Source organism: Notothenia rossii (assembly GCF_949606895.1).
Source record: "Notothenia rossii genome assembly, chromosome: 7".
Taxonomy (NCBI): Eukaryota; Metazoa; Chordata; class Actinopteri; order Perciformes; family Nototheniidae; genus Notothenia; species Notothenia rossii.
This window is the reverse complement of record NC_136905.1, coordinates 31,411,284-31,433,571: the sequence shown is the minus strand read 5'-3', so window position 1 is coordinate 31,433,571 and position 22,288 is coordinate 31,411,284. Positions and strand designations below refer to the sequence as shown.

Genomic DNA, 22,288 nt, shown 5'->3' with positions numbered 1-22,288 from the left:
TATTCTAGAATAGTCCTTTAATCTAATCTTTCTCTATGTTACATTATATGGAATAAATAAATCCTTCACGGGCAGTTCAATCCATCATTGAATTTATTGCACCTCAAAAGGCTTACATGCACTGGGGTGGGCCATAGTAAATAAAATAAATGTACAACTGAACAAAAATACAATTTCATGAAAAATGTTAATAATCTTCCGTTATTTTCTCTGAATCATATCAGATGCTCACAACCAATTGCTTATTCGTCCACTGAAAAGACAACACACAGAGTAAGCATTACATCGGACTGGTTTACAGCTGTCCATATCAACATATTTACTACATTGTAAGAGGGGAAAAGGAAAGAGGGGCTTGTTTAATGATGCTAATGGCTGAACAGATCTGTGGATTTCCGCATCACGCTTCTGTTGTGACTAACACTATCAACTGTTTTAATTGAAAATGGGCCAAAGGTCAGAAGTGATTGAATAAAACAACTTGGACGTTAATAATGTTCTGTCCAATTTTTGCAAATTTTAGAAGATTGTGACATTTTTGAACGCCGTTTTCAAACACGTCAGGTGTAAGTTTGTTCATTCATCACATCTGTTAGGTCCAAAAGCCAATTTGGTGAGAAACAATGACTGTAAACAGAACTTTGATTCAAAAGAAAATCCTCACGGTTCCAGAGTTGGGTTTGGCATTGGATCATCTTACATTAAATACAACAATAATCATACTGACCTGGTCATAGTTATAATGAAAGCACCGGCAACAGATATATCCAGATAGGTAATGTCAAACTGCAGGAAAAAATTGTAGTTATTTGAGTCTGTGACGAAGTACTAAAGCATTTTCTCTGGAAGTAAATTGTAAGATATGTTCATAAATAGTAATGCAAGAACAATATGGACAGCAGTATGGAGAATTATTCTAACAGAAACAGATCATGTAAATAACATTAGACAAGAAGACAAATAAATAAACATAGAAAAATAAGCCACGACTAAAAAAAACGAAACCCACAGAAAGGATCACTTGGTCTGGTATGATTCAGAAGCCCATATAAGTTGTCTTAATATACAGTATATTAATCATATAGAGGTATTTGTTTCCAAATACTTTCAAAAGATGACAGGAAATAGAAGGTTACTCACACGACTTACAATTTCATGTCAGAATCACATTTATATTTCTCTTCAACAGACGTACAGAATAGAGACGTAATCCTCGCCAGAGAGATCTATGTACATCAGTGAGGAATTTTCTGTAAACAACACACAACATGTTTCTCCGAAAAATCTTTCGGGGCTTTGTTCGTCACTCTCATCCAATCAGAGGGGGACAAAGAAGAGCTCCTCCCCCTTTATAATGAGGCTGGGACACTTATGGGGTGGTAGGAGGGGCTTAGGACACCAAAGCACATCCAGCATTCAACTCAACACCAGAAAGAAATTCAAACACATACGCCTTCACTTTCTTTCACTCACTTTTGAGGACTTTTTTTGTCTGGGTTTTGAGTGATTTTGTTTAGACAAAAGATAAGAACGTCTACATAATCACACGCTTGTATTTTTTTTCTCATATATATATAATCGGCTATGGTTCACTTTCACAGTTTGTGCTACAACATCACACAGGAAAAGGGTGGGGTGTAGATGGTTGGGGTGGAGAAAAGAGGCTCTTATAAGGTTGAGTAGCTGAACATCCTGAGATGTTGACAGACACCAGGTAAAAGTTGAGAGGGCCCTGCTCCAGAGAAGAAAGCAGCTTGAAGAAAGGAAACAGAGAAGCAGGTGTCAGGTCAAAAGTGAAAAGCATATAGAAAATCATTTGATTTTTTAAATGTTTGTATAAATATACAAACATTTAAAAAATCAAATGATTGTCTATATGCATCTAATATAGACATCTAAAGTCATGTAAACACAGCATCAGTGTTCATATACGAACACTGATGCTGTGTTTACATGACTTTAGATGCATGCATGTCAAAATGCTGCCAAAATACATATTATTACTTTTACATGCAGAGCTATTTATCAATCTAAAATGTCCTGGTTTGATTTGCCTTCTCTCAAATAAAATGGAACTAAATATCACACTACATGGCACACAGAATATCAAACTACACCAGATAACTGTTTCAGTGCACAGAAGCAATCGTGTATCCATTCATGGCAAAAGGCTTGTGCAGCATAATGCTAGCTCACCTGAGCTAGCTAAGGTTAAAGCCCATCGGGCTGTCACAAGCACTGCGCTCTCGTTTATTAGTGGATGCATGCTTCCCACTGTGCAGTGATCTGGTAAAGTAAATATTCCCAAAGTGAAATTGCTCACAAGGTCTGATGATTATCTTGAGTGACCAGGCCATGGCCTCTGGGAAGCTGTTTTTAAAATGTATTTTTGGCACTTTGAGGATCTGAAGCCGAGAGCCATCTTATTCCATTATACATACAGTAGCAACTCACTGTCGCTTTTAAAAGCATTGATTAGTAACCAATGATCCATTAAAAGAGACTACTTTAAATATTCCTAAGTGTGTAATAAGGGGCATTTTGCAAAAAGTCACTGAACTTCATTTTTACATAATTGAAAAAGACGCCAGTTGGAACAGCTGAACCCAACCATATGCTTTTTTGTTTTTTATTAGGGAACTCTTACTTATTCACTTTTACATATTATCTGTTATTTGTGGATAAGCCAATCCCCAAAAAGTTTTTTAATAAATGTTTAACGATTTAACGAAGTTGTAAGCGACTATACTCTATATGTGCAGTTACATATATAGTGCATACCTGGGGTGTTATAAGAAGTCTTTGAGGTCGAGATCTGCCAAAGGGTCCTTGGGCTTTTTGGGACTCTGGCTTAGAAGTGGAATCTGAGAAAAAGTCACGAAATTAAATTGGTGGATCTTTTAACAATACAATTAATATTCCTCACACAGACTATAAATGGTTAGATTATTCCAAAATCTTAATTGCTTTTAAAGTATGTGTAGACACACCAGGGGATTTACTATGTTCTTACCGGTGCTCCTGGTGCAGCTCCCGCCCCCCCAGCATAGGGAGGTCTCATCATAGGCTGTCCCATCATAGGCTGCCCCATCATCGGCTGCATCATGGGAGCGCTAGGCCCTCCTGCAGGAGCCTAATAACACAGGGATTACAAATGAGAGATTTTTGAAGGCAATGTCAGTGAATCATCTGCCTTCACAAAGGTTTCTATGGTTTATGCAGTAAGGCTGTTTTAAAAGCTGAACTCACAGTGAAATCCACAGACTTTGTTATGCATGATTTAAAGCTCACCATGCCAAAGCCAGGCTGTGCGCTCATTGGTGGGACCATGGAGGCTCCTGGAGCCCCGGGACCTCCGGGGGCGGTACCTCCCTACAGTGACAGGACAAAGAGGGTACATCAGCAAAACTGCCTTTGAGATGAAATGTGATGTCACAGTGAGGGACGCGGTGTACATGCAGATCTTACCATGGGGGCTCCTGGTGTACCCCAGCTTGTGGGAGCTACATGTGGCATCCAGTTGGCTCCTCCTGTCAGCTTCTTCTCACTCTGTGGGTCCCTAAAGGAGATCAGGGTACACTTCAGGCTTACTGTGCTATTGATCCCATTATACTGCTGAAGCTTGGAGTGCTGCCTTTATAACATGTATATATTGAAATACACACTTACTTCTTCTTTACTCCAAGGTCTGGATAGAAGAAGAAAAACAGGACAGGTTAGATCTAAAAACAAAAATTATGAAGTTACAGAAGAAAATGGTTATAAGTAGCTGTCTACCTCCAATAAGGTTGGCCAATGAGGAGTCCAGGTCTCCTCCAACAGTTTTAGAAGGGGGTGGGGTGGGAGGGGGGGCGGCTGCAATGCCTCCCACTGCAACTGGAGTTCCCATGCTTCCTGCTATGCTTCCAGCAGTGCTGCCCCCGGTGCTCTGGGGCGTAATGGCGGGCATCAGCAAGTCGCCTAATCCACCAAACACTTCAGGAGAGGGTGGGAATGGCAGGACATCAGAGAAACAACACAGACTACAAATCTTCAAACCTCCAATCTGTTTTTTAACACGGGTAGGTGGGAGACCAGGTAGTAAGTAGTCAGCCCAGCTGTGACAGCATCAGTAGTCAGCTGTGGATCACATGCACAATGTAGGATTGTACTGTAAATATATTTGAGAATCACATATCAGGAAGTTAAACACTGACTTGAAATAAACTACTGGTTTTGAACCAGGTGTCATCAAGACCAAAAGAGTCTACAGGTTTTCATTCAAACTAACCTGTAGAGAAGCATTGTGTTGATTGAGGGTTTACCCATAACCCCATTCAGCTAACTACTTACACATTTAATTTATGCTAATTATTAAATTACACAATACATTTAGCTAACCATTTCAATGGTTTATCACAGGTTTTAGCTAACTTTTTGACCATTTATGCACTCTTTTTACATAAATATTTAATATGCTCCTTTCATTTTAGCTAACTATTTGGTCAATTTAACCATTAAGCTAACTATTTCAAAAAGACAATATCTTTCTAATTATTTGCTAAGCTTTTCATTAGTTTAACCATTACTTTTAGCTAACTTTTTCATCCATTTAATTTTTATTTAGCTAACGATTTCAGCTTGGCTATCTAAGCTAAACCTTACTTAAGCTAACTATTTAAATGATTATCCAATGCTTTTATCTAACCATTTCCATTGTTGAAATACATCGTTTTATGCTACATTTTGCTAAACCTTTAGCTTTGTTAACTATTTAAACATTACTTTCCCAACAATACATGCATTACTTTAAGCTAACTTACGAAAGGCAATTTTACTTTCAGCTTGCTTTTTCATCCTTTTACTTGTTTAGCTAATTATTTCAGCCAGGCTATGTAGGCTATTCATAACTTTATCTAACTATTCCAACTGTTTAAATCCATTGTTTCAAGCTAAATGTTTGCTAAACTTTTGGCTATTTTATCTATTTAAACATGTATTTACCTATCATCTGTAGTCATCTTTCTATGTACCATAAGGGGTGAATAAAGGTTGTCAAAACAATTAATCTTTGCCACTCAAAATAATAAAATATAAAACCTGCAGACTCAGGCCTTGATGGCATGTGGTTATAAGAGACAAGAGACACTGCTCAAAGGGGAAATACAAAATACACTAAGTCTTGTCTCATGCAGAAGAAAGTCAGGGTAATTGTTACATGCAACGATGCAGAAGGGGAGAATTGTCCAAACTGCACATGCTGCAGTTCCCTGCCGGGTAGAACTCACCAATTACAGATTAGAAGAAGCAAGCAATGACGCAGAAGAGAAGAAAAGGTGTGGATACGGGGTGAAACAGGAAATTAAATGAAGCAGAAGACAAAATGTGTGCAAGAACGAAAGATTGCAGAGTGGGTGGAGCAGAGAGTGAAGAACTTGTGAAAGTGTGAAAAGTACAATATAAGAGATTAAGAAAAATAAAGAAAATTCCTTGCAAGATAGGCTTCAGCGCTGTGGAATGCTAAGCAGTCAGCAGAAACAAACGTTCTCCGTAAGGAGGACAGTGAAAGCAGCACATGTCAAGGTGTCTTCATGCAGTACTCAGGCTCTCAGAAAGAGGGGATAAGTAGGTCATGGTTAAGGTACAGTAGCTCAGTTTCAATGACTCAAAACAGATTAATGTGCATCAAGCAGATAACCTGCAGATTCATGAACCAAAGAATCTTTATATTCTCAAATAAATGGATGTAAAAATGCTAAAGATTTCTGAAATGAAAAGAACGCAAATGAAAGCTTTACTTACTTGATGCGTCAAAGCCACCAGAGGGCCCTGGTGTGGTGGTTGCTGCTACTATCGGTACTGCAGCAGGGGCAGGCGGTGTCGGAGAAGTTAGGGAGCCAAGAGCATCAAAGCCCGACTCCAGGAGGTCGTTCTGCACCGGAGCCGGAGCCGGAGCCGGGGCTGGAGCCAAGGCTGGAGCCAAGGCTGGAGCTAGAGCTGGGGCAGCAGTGGGAGCCAGGGTGAGGGACATCAGGCCTGAGGGGGAGAACAGACAGCAATCTTGCTGTGACATCATATGTAGTTCTGTTTTCTGACTCACCCTAATTCCACGAGGAACACACATTTGATGTGATTACTGACACAACAGATGGCACACGAGACATCTTGGAAGACAAATTACATTTCGGTTATCCCAGTGGGGAAAGTGAATCAGTGCAGCAGCAATATACAATAGCATATTAAAGATGCAACTGACACTTTTTACCGGTTGATTTTATACTCTAGATAATGCTTGGCCTATACAATTTAAGACATTTAAAAAAAAAAAAAAGCCAATTCCAGTATTTAAAAGTCCATGGTGATACATATGGGACAAGTGTCACATATAGCACATCACAATCACATAGGGGAAGTTAACATAAACGGGGGGGAAACATCCTTGATCATTACATATAACACACACGCCATGTCCAACATAGAGTAGTGTGTGCAGGTGTAATTATCAGTGAACCATGTTTTTAAGTGAGCTGTAACCTATATATGTATATGGATTCATAAATAATCCATAATCAAAATAGTTCAATTAATTAATTGATCTCTAGATCATTTTAAAAACAATTTGTAAAAAAAAATAGCAAACATTTTAAATTATAAGGAGCATGCATCTCTATCAGTGATCGCAAGTATCTAAACATGCTAACTAGTTCCTAAACACATACATTTTCTTTAATCCTTACTATGAGATACTCTTTTTTTTTTTTAACATATCTTTATTATAAATTGTGAATAGATTAAATATACTTTTTGTGTAATGGTTGTGTTTGGAAATTAGTTAGTAAATGTATGGATAAAAGAGTAGTGTGCATGTTTGTAAATGGATATAGTTTTGCTATTTAAAGTAACAAAGGGGAATATTTTATATACAAATGGTCATTTTTAAGTATTCCTTAAGGAATACAAATAACTTTTTCTGATACACTTATTCTTTAACTATTGGCAAAACAGCAGCAACAGAAATGAGATGGGAATTGTCTATGATATCATTGTGGCCAGACATTTATCAGACATTTCCACTTTGGAACCGCTGTATTGTAAAATTAAACTAGTCCTGCCAAGTCTGTGTCATTATCAATTTGACGAATGCATCTCCATCATTACTTCCTGCATAATTATTCAATCAACTAAAATATTTCTGTGAGCCTTTTTCCAGCATAAAAACATAAAAAGAAATGTCATCAAAATGTGCTGGTCCATTCAGCCTGTCTAATTACACTGTGATTTACATACAAATGCTTTGATACTGTAGGACCAAAACATGTGAGAGTAAGATAAGACTTACCTCCCAGCAGATCATCTCCAGGCCCTCCAGGAGCAGAGCTCTTCGTCTCCTCCACAGGACTGGCAAAGGAGTCTGCAAGGCGTCCAGTTATCATTGCAGCATGAAGGGCAGAAAGGGGGTAGAGGTCAGCCCCGAACCACATACTGGGACACAATTAGTGGTAGGGGACAAGATGTTCATAATGCAATGCTTTAACTGATTCAAAAGTTGGCAGGAATGCAGCAGACAAAAATCTTCCATCCATCTCTAATTCTGTCCAATAAATCAACATTGTTTCTATTCATTTTTTCAGTGATGCCATATGCCTGTTAAGAAGACTCCTCTGGATATCTGCAGATATCTGTTTTTACCCCAGCAAGCAACATTTTCAGCTCTTCATAAAGTTCACTTGAAACATCCAATAGTTGTACTGGTAAAAACACTCAAGACCTTACTGTAACAACTGCGGATGATAATAAAATACCCAGAAGAGATGCATAAGATTACACAAATGCAAGTTCAACAATTTGCATTCAGCATGTCGTGAGAGATATGTGTGTTCTGTGGTACAGTACCCAGAAGGTCAATGACAGGTGCTGGCTCTGCTTTGGGTGGAGAGGAGGCCTCTGGGCTAGAAGCTGCTGCAGGAGCAGAAGCAGGAGCTGAAGCAGAGGCTGAATAAGGAGCAGAAGCAGCCTCAGAAGGTTCTGGGGATGAATATGAGTCTGAAGAGAGAGACGGCCAGAGACAGAAGCAGGAAGAGATTCAATTACTCTCAATGACTACATTTATCAGTGACAGCTTTATTTCTAAGGGGAGAATGCTTTGCTCAGTATGCCTACTCTAAAAGCATAGCAGACATCGAGAGAAAAAGCAGGCTTCTGCATCTTAAGGGAACGTTTGGATTGCTTGATGTGGGATTGTATGAGGTACTTATCCAAAGTCCGTATTTTATCTACAGTGAATGGCGGATGGCCCGCCCACAGTTTGAAAAAACTGAAAGGGGCAGAACTTAAAACGGTTTAAACCACCTTGCAATAAATCAATATCAGTTCAAGTGTACGCTTTATTTAGGATATATTTACAGCTTTACCTTGCAGTTGGACAGCCCATTCTTACAGAAGCCATTATATTATTCTGTGTTCCTCTTCAAGGCCACGAGACTCAATTGACAAAAACAGTTTCTGTACCTCACAGAACACATTGGTTGCTGGTCTTCTGCTGTCTTGATTTCAATTCTATTTGTGCCTGTTTGGTAAATGTATGATTATTTTAATGTTGTCTGGTCTATTTGAAGAGAGCATAGATAGCAGCTTTAGTTATTCGTTAAAAAAGAACTGTCTCCCAGCAAGGTCAATTGGTGAAAATATTCTAAATATAGCCTATACCTTGGGCTTTTCTATTAAGTTGCTATAATAGGTTTTGCTTCTGCCCCACCCAAAACAATACATTGCTAGAGATTCTGTGCTGGAAGTCCTGTCTGTTTCTCCAAACTGGGGGCTTGCCGACTATCATCTTCTGAAGACAATGGATAGTACCTCAAACAACTCTACTTCAAAACAGTCTAAGATATCCCTTAAACTGTGTATCCACATCCTTGAAGCGTGCACCATTCGTAGCACAGAACTGGTGTGTATGTGCGTGCATACACCAGCACCATGGAACAAAAACGTCATAAAATTTGAAGCTGGCTGCACTCTTCATGAGAAAAAGGAAAACAGTGATGCAGTGTCAGCTTGACTTACCGGTCACAATGTCTCCAGAAAGAACCGGCTCGGGCAAAGGAGAGGGCCCGCGTGAAACAGCAGGAAGGTCTAATTTACCAGCGCAAGCGATAGGCAGAATACGAGAAAGAAGAAAACCATAGAGGTCCGGAAGCAAAAGAAAATGTGTTAGCGTGGCAGGTAGAAAGGCACAGCTAAAATAGAAAGCAGCCACAAGACAATCCAAGACTTGACGCGTGGGTACATGCACAGTTCTCATACCACTATGGGGGACAAACCAAGACGTGTGGGGGAAAGTAAAACAGTCGACAGAGGAGTAGACGTATGGAAACCAGAAGAGATGAACAGGTTCCACATACAGACAAATGGATATCAACTCCTGTACCTGCACCAAAAAGGTCTACGCTAGGAGTGGTAGCAGCTTTGGATTCTGTGGTAGGGCTTTGCTCAGGCATTGAATCAAACATATCTAAGAACAAGGACACACAATCAAATGTACATTCAGATTTCAAGTCCAGTGCATTCAGAGTGATGAGTTCATAAGAGAGATGAGGGAAAGCAGATAGTTGGGTCATTAAACAGGGTAAGTTGCTGTGTAACAATGCAATGCAAAACTGAACAGTGCAAAGGTTAAAAGGGTATATTGCTCAGCATGAAGACTATGCTATTTTTATCATTGAAATCAAATAGCAGTTATTTTCCAATCTCCAATGCTAGTGCCAGCAGTTCTTTGAGGCTATACTTTTGAGGTATAGCTGTGATTTGAGCTTAATGTTAGCATAAGCCTGCTAACATGCTCATGAGGACTGAGCTAAAATGCTGATATTAATAGACTAGTCAGCAGACTTTAGCCCGTTAGCATTGCTAACATTTGCTAACTACTACTTAACAAAACTGCCAATTGTTGCTGCCTTACATTGCTCTATTTTCAACCATGCCACTAGCTCAGCTACAAACTTCAATAACTCATTTTTTTATCATGGGGTAACGTATTTCTATCCATTTAACCATTATGCACACTTTTTCTGAATTGAAAGATATTGATAGAATATACAATTTCTGTCATTGAGCAATATTCCCTTTTAACTAAAGTGCATAAGCTACAATAAAGCATTCTCGGGTAACAGTTTCTAAAATACAAGCATGAGAAGAAAACAATTTTCTTCCCGCAGTCTGTTTGTTAGTATTAGGTTCATATAATCAAAACAAGTTGAGCAACCTCTGTCAATAAAAAAAAGTAATTATTAGTTATTCTCAAAAGATGTCAAGTTAGCCATTTTGGTCCCCAACAATAACCATTTAAGGGGGTTATTTTACAATTGTCTTAATTTTTGATACATTTTATATTTTGTAAAAGCTGCAGAGGAGGTCAATATGCTTGATTAACTTGACTAAATGATCTGCATCTAAAGGGAATGCATCATGGAAAATAGAACAAACAATCTGGAATGTAGGGACTGGGCAGGTTATTATCATCGCCACTACTGTCATCATCACTAACAAGGGCAACGCAGTCATCATCATTATCAAAGAAAATATCATCATCGTCACAATGCAGGGCAATGCAGTGAGAGGCATAATGAGTGCGAGAAGACTTTACCACCAAAGATATCTAGAGTCGGAGCGGCTGCAGACTCTGTGGTGGTGGTGTCGGTGGTGGTGGTGGAAGAAGGGGTGGGGGTAGCGGGGGCAGCGACGGGGACGACGATGGGGACGAAGATGGGGACGATGATGGTCGGCGCCTCACTAGAGGAGGGAGGGATGATGGCCCCCTTGTCAGTGGGCCTCATGGCAAACAGGTCCATCTCTGGAGCAATGTCTGCACTCCCCTCTGTTGTAGCGAAAGGGTCTTCAGGAAGAGCAGCAAGGCGGTGGTGATGATTAGTTAGGAGGGGGTTATGATTAGAGAAGAAGGGAAGGGTGTGGTGAAGTGGGTGAGGAAGGGGAAGGAGGGATTTGTTAAAGCAACAAACACTGTAAAAAGCATGTTTGTGAGGCTTCTGAAGCTTTAAATCCCAGTTAGGTACAAAGGAAGTCAATCAATAACACAGTCACTCTGCTTCCATTAAATAATAAGACAGTGGGGAACATTTCTTGAGTAAATAATAATAGACTACAACTTCTGGTCGACTGGCCCAGAGCCCTATTCGTTTTGTTACTAATGATAACACCCAATTCAGTGTCCCTGGTTCATTGTTATTATCTCCATTAGAAGATAATGAGATTGGTCCTGTGTGTATCTATGTGTCTATCCACAGCTCATCTTGCATACTGCTGGACCCATCAGCATCATATTTGTTATGATCATTTATGACTGTTTTCCTAAGGACTTCTTGTATCATGGAGTGTTGACTCAGTACTCACAGCCAGTAAGTACCACAACAACTGGTTTAGCATGGACTATTTTGGAAGAGGTGTGTGGCTAACAGTTAACAGCTAACAGAACTAAACAAATAGCAGGACTGAAAGTTTTCCATTCAGAGAAAGCAAAGAATGCAATAACTATTAAACTACTGGCAGAATTCCATGCAACTTGGTTGGTTAGTGTAGCATGGGCCAATGAATAACCCTTTATTTTGGTGACGCAAATCGAGCAAAGAAAACAAAAACTTTTCTCATCTTAACATTGCGAGTTATAACATTTGCATGGTCCAAAAACTATTTGCAAGAAAAACTGAATGGGAATGTCATAGATTGCTCCAGTCATTGTCCTGTTCATCTGCAAGGCCAGAGAGAGAGACTTAATTAAGTTATAAAAAAGAAAAGCTTGACAATGACTAATCACCAGGTAGTATCAGGGGTAAGGTTTACCAAAGGAAATTGTCTTCATTGTTTGAAAAAAAAAGAAGGTTAATAGCTGCACTGTGCTTTTTACTGCACTGGGTAAATATTAAGAGGAAAAGTGTAGTCGAGATGAGGGAGGAGAGGGTTCATGGCTGGGGCATTAGAGCAGGATTTGGGGTGAGACAGTAGGCCCTTAGGCATATGTTGGTTCTACTGTCTCATATGTAAGCAGAAGCAGCTTTGATATAATAAAAGCCACAGCTTTCCCACACACACACACACAGACATATAGATGCTGTTGAGTCACCCACCAGATCCACCAAAAGCATCAGCAGCGGGGCCCGCGGCCACAGCAGCAGGACCGTCTCCTGGGGAGGGTGCAAACGCATCTAGGGTATAGCAGACGAAAAACAGCCAGACCGCAAACGCAACAAACATAACACCGACAGACACATGGATGTAAAGAACAAAAGATGAGTCAACAGATGGAATGGACAGAAAACAAAAATGAAAGGTCAGCATTAGGATAAAAAGCAGAGAATACAAGAAATATGCAGCCCTGTAATTGCAGTGAATAATCTGATGGTAGCATCAGTCTCTTGGTGAGTTTTGAAGGGCTGCATAATGCTGCATTCAGTGAGTGCACCACCTGTGCAGGTTTGTGAAATGAGGCAAGTTGTCACAAGTTACTTGTACTCTGTGACAAGAGGGGGAAATGTCAAGGACGAAAGAGGCTTTCTTTGAAAAAATAAAACCTCAATTAGCTCTTTTCAGCAGATACCTCTCTGATTAAATAAATCCAGCCATCATCTTGACATATGGGTGAAACTGTTAGTATGTCATTGGGGGGAGAATCATTAAGGGTGATGGACAAATAAACCAAAGGGCAATAGATCACCAAAATACGAGTCATAACAGAAGATTAATTACGATGCTGTGGGTTAATTAAGGTGAGTTTATGAGTCTCTGATGAAACACATTCATGTCCAATCTAATAATAAGTGTTTTGTAGTAATTGTGCAGCCTTAAGTAAACCCAGAGAAAAGCAAGTAATACATAAAACTGGCTCATATTGTTGTGATGTGCCATGAATGATAAACCTTTTTGCTCTGTGCTCAATGCAAAACAGAGTGCGTGAATGCTTGACGTTAGCACGTTAGCATGTTAGCACCTGAGTGTACATGGTTTTAACAAAGCTGAATGCTAAACATTAGAAAACATGATATAAAACTATTACTTTTGATTCACAGCACTATTAATTTTTTGAACAGTATATAAGGTACCCGGCTCAGAAGGTCATTTGAAAGAAACAACAGAGTTGTGATGAAGACATTTCCAGAATCCTCAAAGACCGGGTGTAAACGTATTTCACTGCTGAATTAGGAAAGGTGCACCTCTTTTGGTCTTTCCAGTTTTTCCCATTAATCATACAAAAATAAAGCATTATACTACACCTTTCTTTTGCAATAGGGGGGAATACTTATGTCCTATACAGTTGCAACATATTAAAACAAATGTATACAGATAGTAAGAAGCGTCACTAAGGTTTCTGGAAATACCTTCAATGAGCAGTTTGTGTTTTCTTGAACAGCCCTTTACATTTTCAAAAATATGTAATTTTACTTTTTATAATCTGATGTTTAGCTATGAACTCAAATGTAATGGCAATACTTGAGTGTCACAATCAGGGGCTATGATGCCATCTTTAATGCCATAAAGTACATTTCCATACTTGATTGTAGCAGAAACAAATTGCATGAGATTCTCCTCATTTCTAGATATCACACAAAGTATACATACATCACATTAACGTATAATCTGATGTACAACATCAAACTTTGTATGGTTTTTGATTAAGTAATTTACTTGTTAAAACTGGCTAAATGCAAATATAGGGAGTAATAATACAATCCCATTGCTTTCCCTATGTTTTTTTACAAAGTAATCAGCAAAATACTCCAATAAAAAGGGGTTTGGTGTAGATAAGCTGGCAGGCCTACAGTATATCCCCGACCCAGACTGACCTCCGAAAAAGTCCATCTCTACGGCTGTGGTGGGAGCTGAAGCTGGCAGTGAGGCGGGGACTGGGGCGGCTGCAGCAGCAGCGGCAATAGTAGCTGCAGCGGAGGGAGGTGCGGGTCTTACAGGAGCAGCAGCTACTGCAACAGCCACTTCAGCTGACTCTTCCTCCTCTAGGAGAGCTTCAGAGGCTTCATCAGCGGCAGCCGGAGTTGCTATTTGTATAAACCCCATCAGTCACAATCCCCCAGAAGAGAGAAATAGGAGAAAAAAGATAGAAGGAAGACGGCAGTGTCAGAGAGACTGAAAAGTGTAAACAAAGACATGCTTAGCAGGCGCTAAATGTGAAAATAGTTTGACAATAGGTGAATTGAGAAATTCAGTTAGAAAAGCCAAGTGGAGAAAAATGAAATGCCTGCCGGCCTTTCTGGGATAAGATCAAGAGAGTACTCACCCTCAGCCAAGAGATCTGCACAACAGACAGACAGAAACACAGGTGAGAGGATGATCTATTTGTATGAAATTATGAAATGTTTGTATTTGCAAGCTGCCAACACTATAGAGAACAAGCCAGATAAAAAGCAGTCAAGAGCCAATAGTAAGTTCCAATAATGCTAAAAGCTCCTTTATGTAATTTAGAGAACAGTTGGACTACGGCCATGTTCAGGGTTGGGATGTTGGGATAAACGGAGGGCATGCCAAAGAGCAACATCAGGTTTGAAATGGGAAATGCTCTGTAATTTACCACATTGTTCAAAAAAAGCATCAACAAGGGTACCACTTCTTTAATGTACTATACGGAATCATTATAAAAGACCAATGCTGTCTTAGTTAATATACTAAAGATGTATACTTGCTATTACTGCCGATCGTTTTTCAAATCAGACAATAGATTTTAGTATTGATTTCCCCTTCCCATGCCTCTTCTAAGCAGCAATTATTTTCCATTACTTTTACTGTAATATTCAAATTACTTGACAGGGACCTCAACTCACTTTATGCTTTGAAAAATTGTCCTAATAAAACAAGTCTGTATTTGAAGAGATAAAAAATCCAAACATTAGCATGGTTATTTTGCCTTTGATGGAATTCATGTATATTAAAAAAGGTTCTCTGTAAATACATACAAGTTTAGGCCAAAGAACATCTCATCAAAAACAATGCTAGACTTACTGTTTGTTTATTAGCTCTGAACTAGGAAAAGCTGAAACCGTTAGCATGTCCGGCAGTACCTAGCTTAGTACCTAGAGTTGTATTTAAGCTTTCATTTGAGTCCTAGCAGCGTCTCGTTTGCTCAATATATTTTGATGTAGGGTGGCAGGTTACATTAGGTTTAATACTTCCAGTGTAGTAACATCATCTACTCACTGCCTCGAATGCTAAAGTTAAAACAGTGTTTTCAACCAAATTGTGGGTTAGCTATTAGTTAGCTACCTACAGCTGCTAAAATCTGCTAGCAAGAGTTATCAAGCAAAAGGCATAGAAATGAGAAGTTGAAATCCAGGACCCATTGGTAATTATTAAGAATTCCATAGGGTAAACCTACCACTCAATGATGTTTAAAGAGAACTGCAAACAGGGAAAGCGTTGGATTTCAATTTGACCAATTTAAGAAAGAAACATCTGGAAATAATTGGTTAATTGTTTTAACTATATCAGCTTCTTAGAATGAACAGTTAGATAGCCCTCATGGTAATAATTGTGTCATTTAAATTGTAACATTCACTATTGGCCGATTTAACCGAGACTGAGCGGCTGGGAGGCGGGGTTAAAGGAATTGCTAGTGCACTAAGCGGAAAATCCAAGTTCGGCTATTGTCACCTCCCCATCCAGTCATGGAGGAAGTGGCTCCCTTTGTTGAGGAGAAGGCCATTGGGTCGAGATCCAACAAGAAGCAATCAAGATCACTATCACAGAAAAAGAGAGAGGGGGTTGAGAGACCTGTTTCTAATGCAATGCCAACAGCTCAGCTCAAAAACTTTGGAACATTGTTGAGTGACTCTTACTTGCTGGTAGTGGTGGTGGTTGGGGCTGGAGGGGTGGGGTTGATAGTGGGTGGAGGAGGTTTGACAGGAGGCCCGGGGCGAGCAGGAGGGCCCCCTCCAGGAGTTGGAGCGTTGCGCCTGGCTGGTGCAACAGCAGCAGCAGCGGCGGGGGGCACAGGGGGGGCGCTGTTGTTGGCTGGAGCCTCCTGCAGCAAAAAAACATATACCCCCTGTTAACATGAAACCTGACGCTGTTATATAAGCTGATGTGATTCAGCAGCTTTTCAACACATGAATTCACAATGAATCACTACTTGTTCGTAGTAAACTGTGAAGGGTAAAGTTACAAGTCAAATTAAGCATTTGTAAATGTTGTAGTTGTTAATACACAAGTGCTATAAAGACTATCATTATTAACATTACATAATAATTATAATGGAATATAGCTTACCTTGGTGGGCGATCTGCAAAAACAATGAAAGCAAATGAGTTAAAGAGTTTCCTGATGTACATGCTGAAAAATAAAAGCTGTTACGGAGATGGGAGGCAGCAAAGTGACAGCTTAAGTGTTACTTTGGTGTTGTTTTTAGGCAGGCAACATTTCAACGCAATTCCATTTAGTACACGACTGGAATTAAAAGGGCCCACGCTGCACTGCTGAGTGATGGTCCACTTTGACAAAGCTTTGTTTTTCCACATTACTGACAGGAAGTAATGTTTCTGAAAGGCATGCCTGTTAAAGCTTTGTGGCATTCAGGGACGTTTGTACGGTCACATGATAACAAAGATGATTATGTTAGTAGTGACATGAGTTCAAAGGGAAGATTTCCCTTTGTACAGTATGTCAACGACAATAATGATGGAAATAATATTAGGTCACAAACTGCATCTTCAACACAACACAAATGCCGACTCAGATGTACTTTCTTCAGAATGACTCAAACTATAAATTATATTTAGGTCATTTCCCATTGACAGAGAATACTTACTTATCCTCTCTGAGTTAAGCAAAGACAGAGGGAAGTGCATGTCAGAGAAGTAACAGGAAATAGTAAGGTAACCTATGATGTAACACTGATCACACAGGCCAAAGAGAAGAAGCTAAATCACTGTAATAGCACATCCAGCTATCTAGAGCCAAAATCATTACAGACATAGCTTTTAGCAATCCAAGAAGCATTCAACTGTATAATTACAGGATTATTAAAGCTTCAGATCCATGTTGCAAACGATTGAAAAAGTAAACAGCTTGCAGCTATATTGAACTACTTACGGCTTCTTTCCCTCCAGTGTGTCGAGGTGGGTCTCCAGGGACTCTAGAAGACTATGTGGGGCCTGTAGAATAATAAAGAGAGAGTGATACAACCGGGACTTTCATATTATAAATATTATTTTCAAACCAGGCAAAGGGGGGTAATATTCAAAGAAAAATGTGGAATTATGGAGATACATTTACGAGAAAAATGTTTCAATATTTTCTTAGATTTAAGTCATAGTAACATCTTTCTTGAAACACGAATGACAAATGACAGACAATGTAATCTCAAACTCTATGAATGATTCATCTTTGAACTTCAGTCTCTCACTGGGTTCAACGCTGGATACATTGCTTTTTCCAATGTACACGTAAATTGGTGTATGAATCTTAAATTACAATTTTTTTATTAAAACGGACAACCAAATGTTAATCAAATCTACACGCAATCTAAAAGACTAAACCCTTTTTTGGGGGCTTTTTTTCCCAATTAAAAAAATCCTGCCAGTTGTTTACATTTCAAGTCATACATTTATCTAGTCAAACTGGTTTGCTGTGTGATGACTATCAATATTTGTCCAGCACCAACCAAATGTGTCGTAGCATTGAGTTTCCAAAATTCATTAGGGTTATTAAACTGGATACAACAAATAACAACCTAAAAACAATTACCAATAAAACAGCAACAGAACCAAGGTTCATTGCAATGCTAATAGAGATAAATGTTCCAGCCTGCCACAATTCAGAGCTGCATGCTCATTCGGGGCAAAAAGAGACATTATCACCTCCCAACATGCAGTTAAAAGGATGGTTCAATATCCAGCAGGCCTATTGACAGAGGTCAAAGCTAAATCCGCCAATACAATGAGTCACTAATTCACTTTTCCTTGATTCCCTGCTCCATTTGCTGGATTTATCCATGTAAAGCTGTCTAGTCTATTATTCCTAAAACTTAAAAGGACCAACAAGGCAAAGAGGCTGATCATTTTTAGTCTTGGCACTAAGAGGGAACATTTATCATCCAGAGACTTTAATTTGTCTGTTCCTAACACGCAAAAAAAATACTTCCTGCAGGCAAAAAAAGACACAGCTCTATAACAAGAAACATATAGGAGAAGTTACCATCCGTAGATGCCAATATAAAAGTTGCTGAACCATATCCTAGTGGATGTGACAGCTGGCCTTCTGGCACTATGTTGGAAATATGATGTGATATGATGGACTCATTTTTTTTTTGCGAGAGAGAGCGCCCACTGCTACCGGAGATTGTTGTTGTTAGCATATGGTGCTAGCTAGCTACGCTAACGGATATAAGGAGCTGTTTCCACAACAAGGTGGAGGGAGAACTATCTCCTATCAGACTGAGAGGCTCAGATGAGCTAAAGGACTCTCTGAGTGTTTAGTTAACTTTAGTCTAAGTTATCTCAGTGGGTCTCATCATATCACATCATATCATAACCTTTTTCTGTGTCTGTGTTTCTGTATCTACTCTACTCTATTCTAAAAACAGAGTGTGATGACATAACAACACTTCAGATGGTGATATTGTTCTGACTTGTTTGTGCTTCAGTAATAACTCCCGGGAGGGATAAGAACAGAAATCGGTGTTTAAGACTGAGATTTATCCACTACAGTGCAGAGATCCAGGAGATTGATATAGTTTGCTCCACTGGACACATTAATCAAAATGTATCACCAGTATCTCATTTGGAAAGAGCAGGCTTGAATAAAATGAGATGGGTTTTGAAGAAGGATGTCATCCTGTCCTGATAATTTATTGCAAAATGTTTCTTGGCAAACACTGGTGGACATAGGATGGTAAGAAAAATGGTGGTGTCATTCAAAAACCATCACTGACCTTGCATTTATCAGGCTAGCAGAGACATTTAGCACCATTTTGTAAAATGCTTGTAAGTCTACCCTAAAGAATCAGAACCATTGTTTCCCCTAGGTTTACTGCTTTGGGGGGGTGCTGCCAGGGCAGGATGAGGGCGTTTAATCACTGCAGCGTTTAGCTGAGCTTTCCCCCGGTATAAATCTCTAGCAGGTTAAAGCTGCGTGATGCTACAAAGGGGCGTGGCTAAAGCAGAATCAGCCTGTTTGCAACAGGGCTGCAAAAGAGGGGTATGAGGCGAGCAGTATGAGGCATTGCTACAATGGGTGATCTGTTTGGTATTTTTTAGCAAAAAACTTCACAGACATGTTTTGTATCGGTATGGCCCTACAATATATGTTTCCAATATAGCAATAGGTCCACTTTAATAAAAGAGCACATGTTCAATGTGAAAAGTGACCGTAGATAGATTATTTTCAGTTTCGATTTGGCGCTATAGGCCATAAAAAAAACATCCGTTGGGGTGGCGCAGCACGCCCAAGACAATGGTAGGGGAAACACTGAGAACAGTATTAGCTCTAGGCTCATGGCGCCAGGGGGGCACTGCAGCTCCCCCTAGGATAGCCATAGCACCCCCTAAGCACGCCCAAGTGTGAAATTGTGTGAAATTGTGTGAAATTGTGTGAAATTGTGTGAAATTGATCATTTGAAAAAAGATTGATTCGATAATAATATGCTACAATACACGTATTTCTGGGTCTCTGTGTTTCATTCAAGCTTGGCTCTAATAATAATAATAATAATGCATTACAGTTTTTTATTGGAGTGCTTTTTCAGGTGCTCAAAGCGCTTTACAATTACACGTTACACATATTAGGCATGTAAGAGTCATTACTGTGGACATTACCCACAGGAGCAAATGCGGGTAAAGTGTCTTGCCCAAGGACACAACGGCCTGACGCAGTGCCGGCCGAGGCGGGATTCGAACTGGAGTTCACCAACGCCCCTTGATCTGATGACCAACGCTCTCACCAACGCCCCTTGATCTGAGGACCAACGCTCTCACCAACGCCCCTTGATCTGATGACCAACGCTCTCACCAACGCCCCTTGATCTGATGACCAACACTCTAACCACTGCGCCAAACCCGCCCCCAACCGCCCCCGCCACCGCTCTCTCTGTGTGGCACGAGCCATTTTGTGTGTGTGCGCGAGCGAGAGAGAGAGCGCCCACTGCTACCGGAGATTGTTGTTGTTGTTGTTAGCATCTGGTGCTAGCTAGCTACGCTAACGGATATAAGGAGCTGTTTCCACAACAAGGTGGAGGGAGCACTATCTCCTATCCGACTGAGAGGCTCAGATGAGCTAAAAGACTCTCTGAGTGTTTAGTTAACTTTAGTCTAAGTTATCTCAGTGGGTCTCAAACGGTTTGGTCATGATTAATGTAAACAAGTATTTCCGAGGCATATGATCATTATTATGGAGCTATTTCAGGGATAAGTTTTGATCATTCAAATGCAATTTATTTGAAAGTTCAAGTTTTTATCCTGAACTTTGAAAAATACTATGATGTATTCAAAATAAAAATAAGTATTTTAAATCATTTTTCAGGTTGAATATTATTTTGATTCAGAGCAGCAATTTTTTTGAATAAAATATTTATTTTCAGATTTCACTTTTATACATATTTTGATATCTGAATCCTTATTTTTTTCAGTTTCAGATTTTTCGTGTTCAGATTCAAAACAATTATTTGTTCAGTTTCAAATCTTGTTTTTTCTGGTTTCACATTGCTTTTCACCTTCAGATCGTTTTTCACTTTCAGACCTTTTTTTTCGCTTTCAGATCTTTTTTTTTCGCTTTCAGACTTTTGGCCCTGATGTTGCGTGGGGGGGGGGCGGGGCTTAGCAAAGAGTAGTTTGGCATCCTGAGTGGCAGGCCTCCCTCTGTCATGTTGCCTTCAAGGATGTTAGGTAGCGCAATAAATATAACTCAATACTTTCTATACACAATACTCCCGTGATTGGTGGTAAACTGATACCAAAGTTCCGTTAAGCAACCTGTTGAGCATCATAATTGGCAACAATCAAGGTATAAGAGCAATAAACTCTCCTAGAATGTGAAATTACGTATCCGCAATCAAGCATTGTCCTTCCCCACTTCCACGTAGCTCCATGAACGCAGCATAGTATTGGCTTGGTTTTTGCGATCAGAATCAGAATCAGATTACCTTTATTAGTCCCACAGGGGATACATTTACATTGTTACAGCAGAGAAGAGCCAAAGACAGCTTAATGCTACCTAAAGCATGCATGAAAAAAGTATTAAAGATTAAAAAAAGAAATGATATATTTTTTTAAAGTTACACATTTTACATAATCCACACCCTGTAACAGTTCTGCGGATTTAGCAGCACAGTTTTTAACGGCATATATATATATATATTGCACATATTGCAAATATTGCACATAGTTGGTATTTATCAACGAGAGGTGGAAAGTATTGAGTTATATTTCTCGCGCTACCTAACATCCATGAAGGCAACATGACAGAGGAAGGCCTGTCACTCAGGATGCCAAACTACTCTTTGCTAAGCCCTGCCCCCCCAAGCAACATCAGGGCCAAAAGTTTGAAAGCGAAAAAAAAAGATCTGAAAGCGAAAAAAAGATCTGAAAGCGAAAAACGATCTGAAGGTGAAAAGCAATGTGAAACCTGAAAAAACAAGATTTTTAACTGAAAAAATAATTGTTTTGAATCTGAAAACGATAAAAATGTAACTGAAAAAAATAAGGATTCAAATATCAAAATATGTATAAAAGTGAAATCTGAAAATAAATATTTTATTCAAAAAAATTGCTGAACTGAATCAAAAATAATATTCAACCTGAAAAATTATTTCAAATACTTATTTTTATTTTTAATACATCATTGTATGTTTCAAAGTTCAGGATGAAAACTTGAACTTTCAAATAAATTGTATTTTTTTGAATGATCAAAACTTATGACCCTGAAATAGCTCCATACATTATAGGCATAAAAAAATAAGAGAATACATTAAAAACAGGTATGAAAGACAGTAAAACAAGAATACAGTTTAAAAGGGGAGTTATAAAAGAAAATTTGTTTACAGTTCTTTTTCATATGGGTGTTGAGAGATGTATCCATAGATCTCTTCATTTTGATCTCAAAGTGCAACAGATTGATGCATTTAACTTCAATATTTAAAAAAAAATCTTCCCCCGGACTCCCCTATGTGAGGTCCACACACCACCCTATAGAAATAGCACTTTACCACTGCTTACACCTATATGCCGTGAGCTGATTATCGAGCCCTTCATTGTAACTTTCGCGGGTACACTGTGTATTTGCGTGGGGATAGTTGCAGTAGAAG

General features: G+C 39.3%; 1 protein-coding gene across 1 annotated transcript in view; it reads right to left on the bottom strand.

Moving 5' to 3' along the window:
• Positions 1–75: 75 nt before the first annotated feature.
• Positions 76–22,288, bottom strand: part of snap91a (synaptosome associated protein 91a) — a gene marked incomplete at its 5' end in the record, with an annotated part of 37,015 nt that continues 14,802 nt past the window's right edge. The window contains 20 exons of the mRNA XM_079692763.1: positions 76–1,753; positions 2,782–2,864; positions 3,014–3,133; positions 3,292–3,372; positions 3,469–3,559; positions 3,670–3,688; positions 3,778–3,975; positions 5,782–6,015; positions 7,319–7,390; positions 7,873–8,022; positions 9,043–9,111; positions 9,407–9,490; positions 10,622–10,870; positions 12,117–12,194; positions 13,830–14,039; positions 14,279–14,293; positions 15,646–15,731; positions 15,831–16,015; positions 16,261–16,273; positions 17,083–17,144. Of these exons, the coding sequence (XP_079548889.1) occupies positions 2,790–2,864; positions 3,014–3,133; positions 3,292–3,372; positions 3,469–3,559; positions 3,670–3,688; positions 3,778–3,975; positions 5,782–6,015; positions 7,319–7,390; positions 7,873–8,022; positions 9,043–9,111; positions 9,407–9,490; positions 10,622–10,870; positions 12,117–12,194; positions 13,830–14,039; positions 14,279–14,293; positions 15,646–15,731; positions 15,831–16,015; positions 16,261–16,273; positions 17,083–17,144 (2,091 nt within the window). The 3' untranslated portion in view covers positions 76–1,753; positions 2,782–2,789. The remainder of the gene's footprint in view (positions 1,754–2,781; positions 2,865–3,013; positions 3,134–3,291; positions 3,373–3,468; positions 3,560–3,669; positions 3,689–3,777; positions 3,976–5,781; positions 6,016–7,318; positions 7,391–7,872; positions 8,023–9,042; positions 9,112–9,406; positions 9,491–10,621; positions 10,871–12,116; positions 12,195–13,829; positions 14,040–14,278; positions 14,294–15,645; positions 15,732–15,830; positions 16,016–16,260; positions 16,274–17,082; positions 17,145–22,288) is intronic.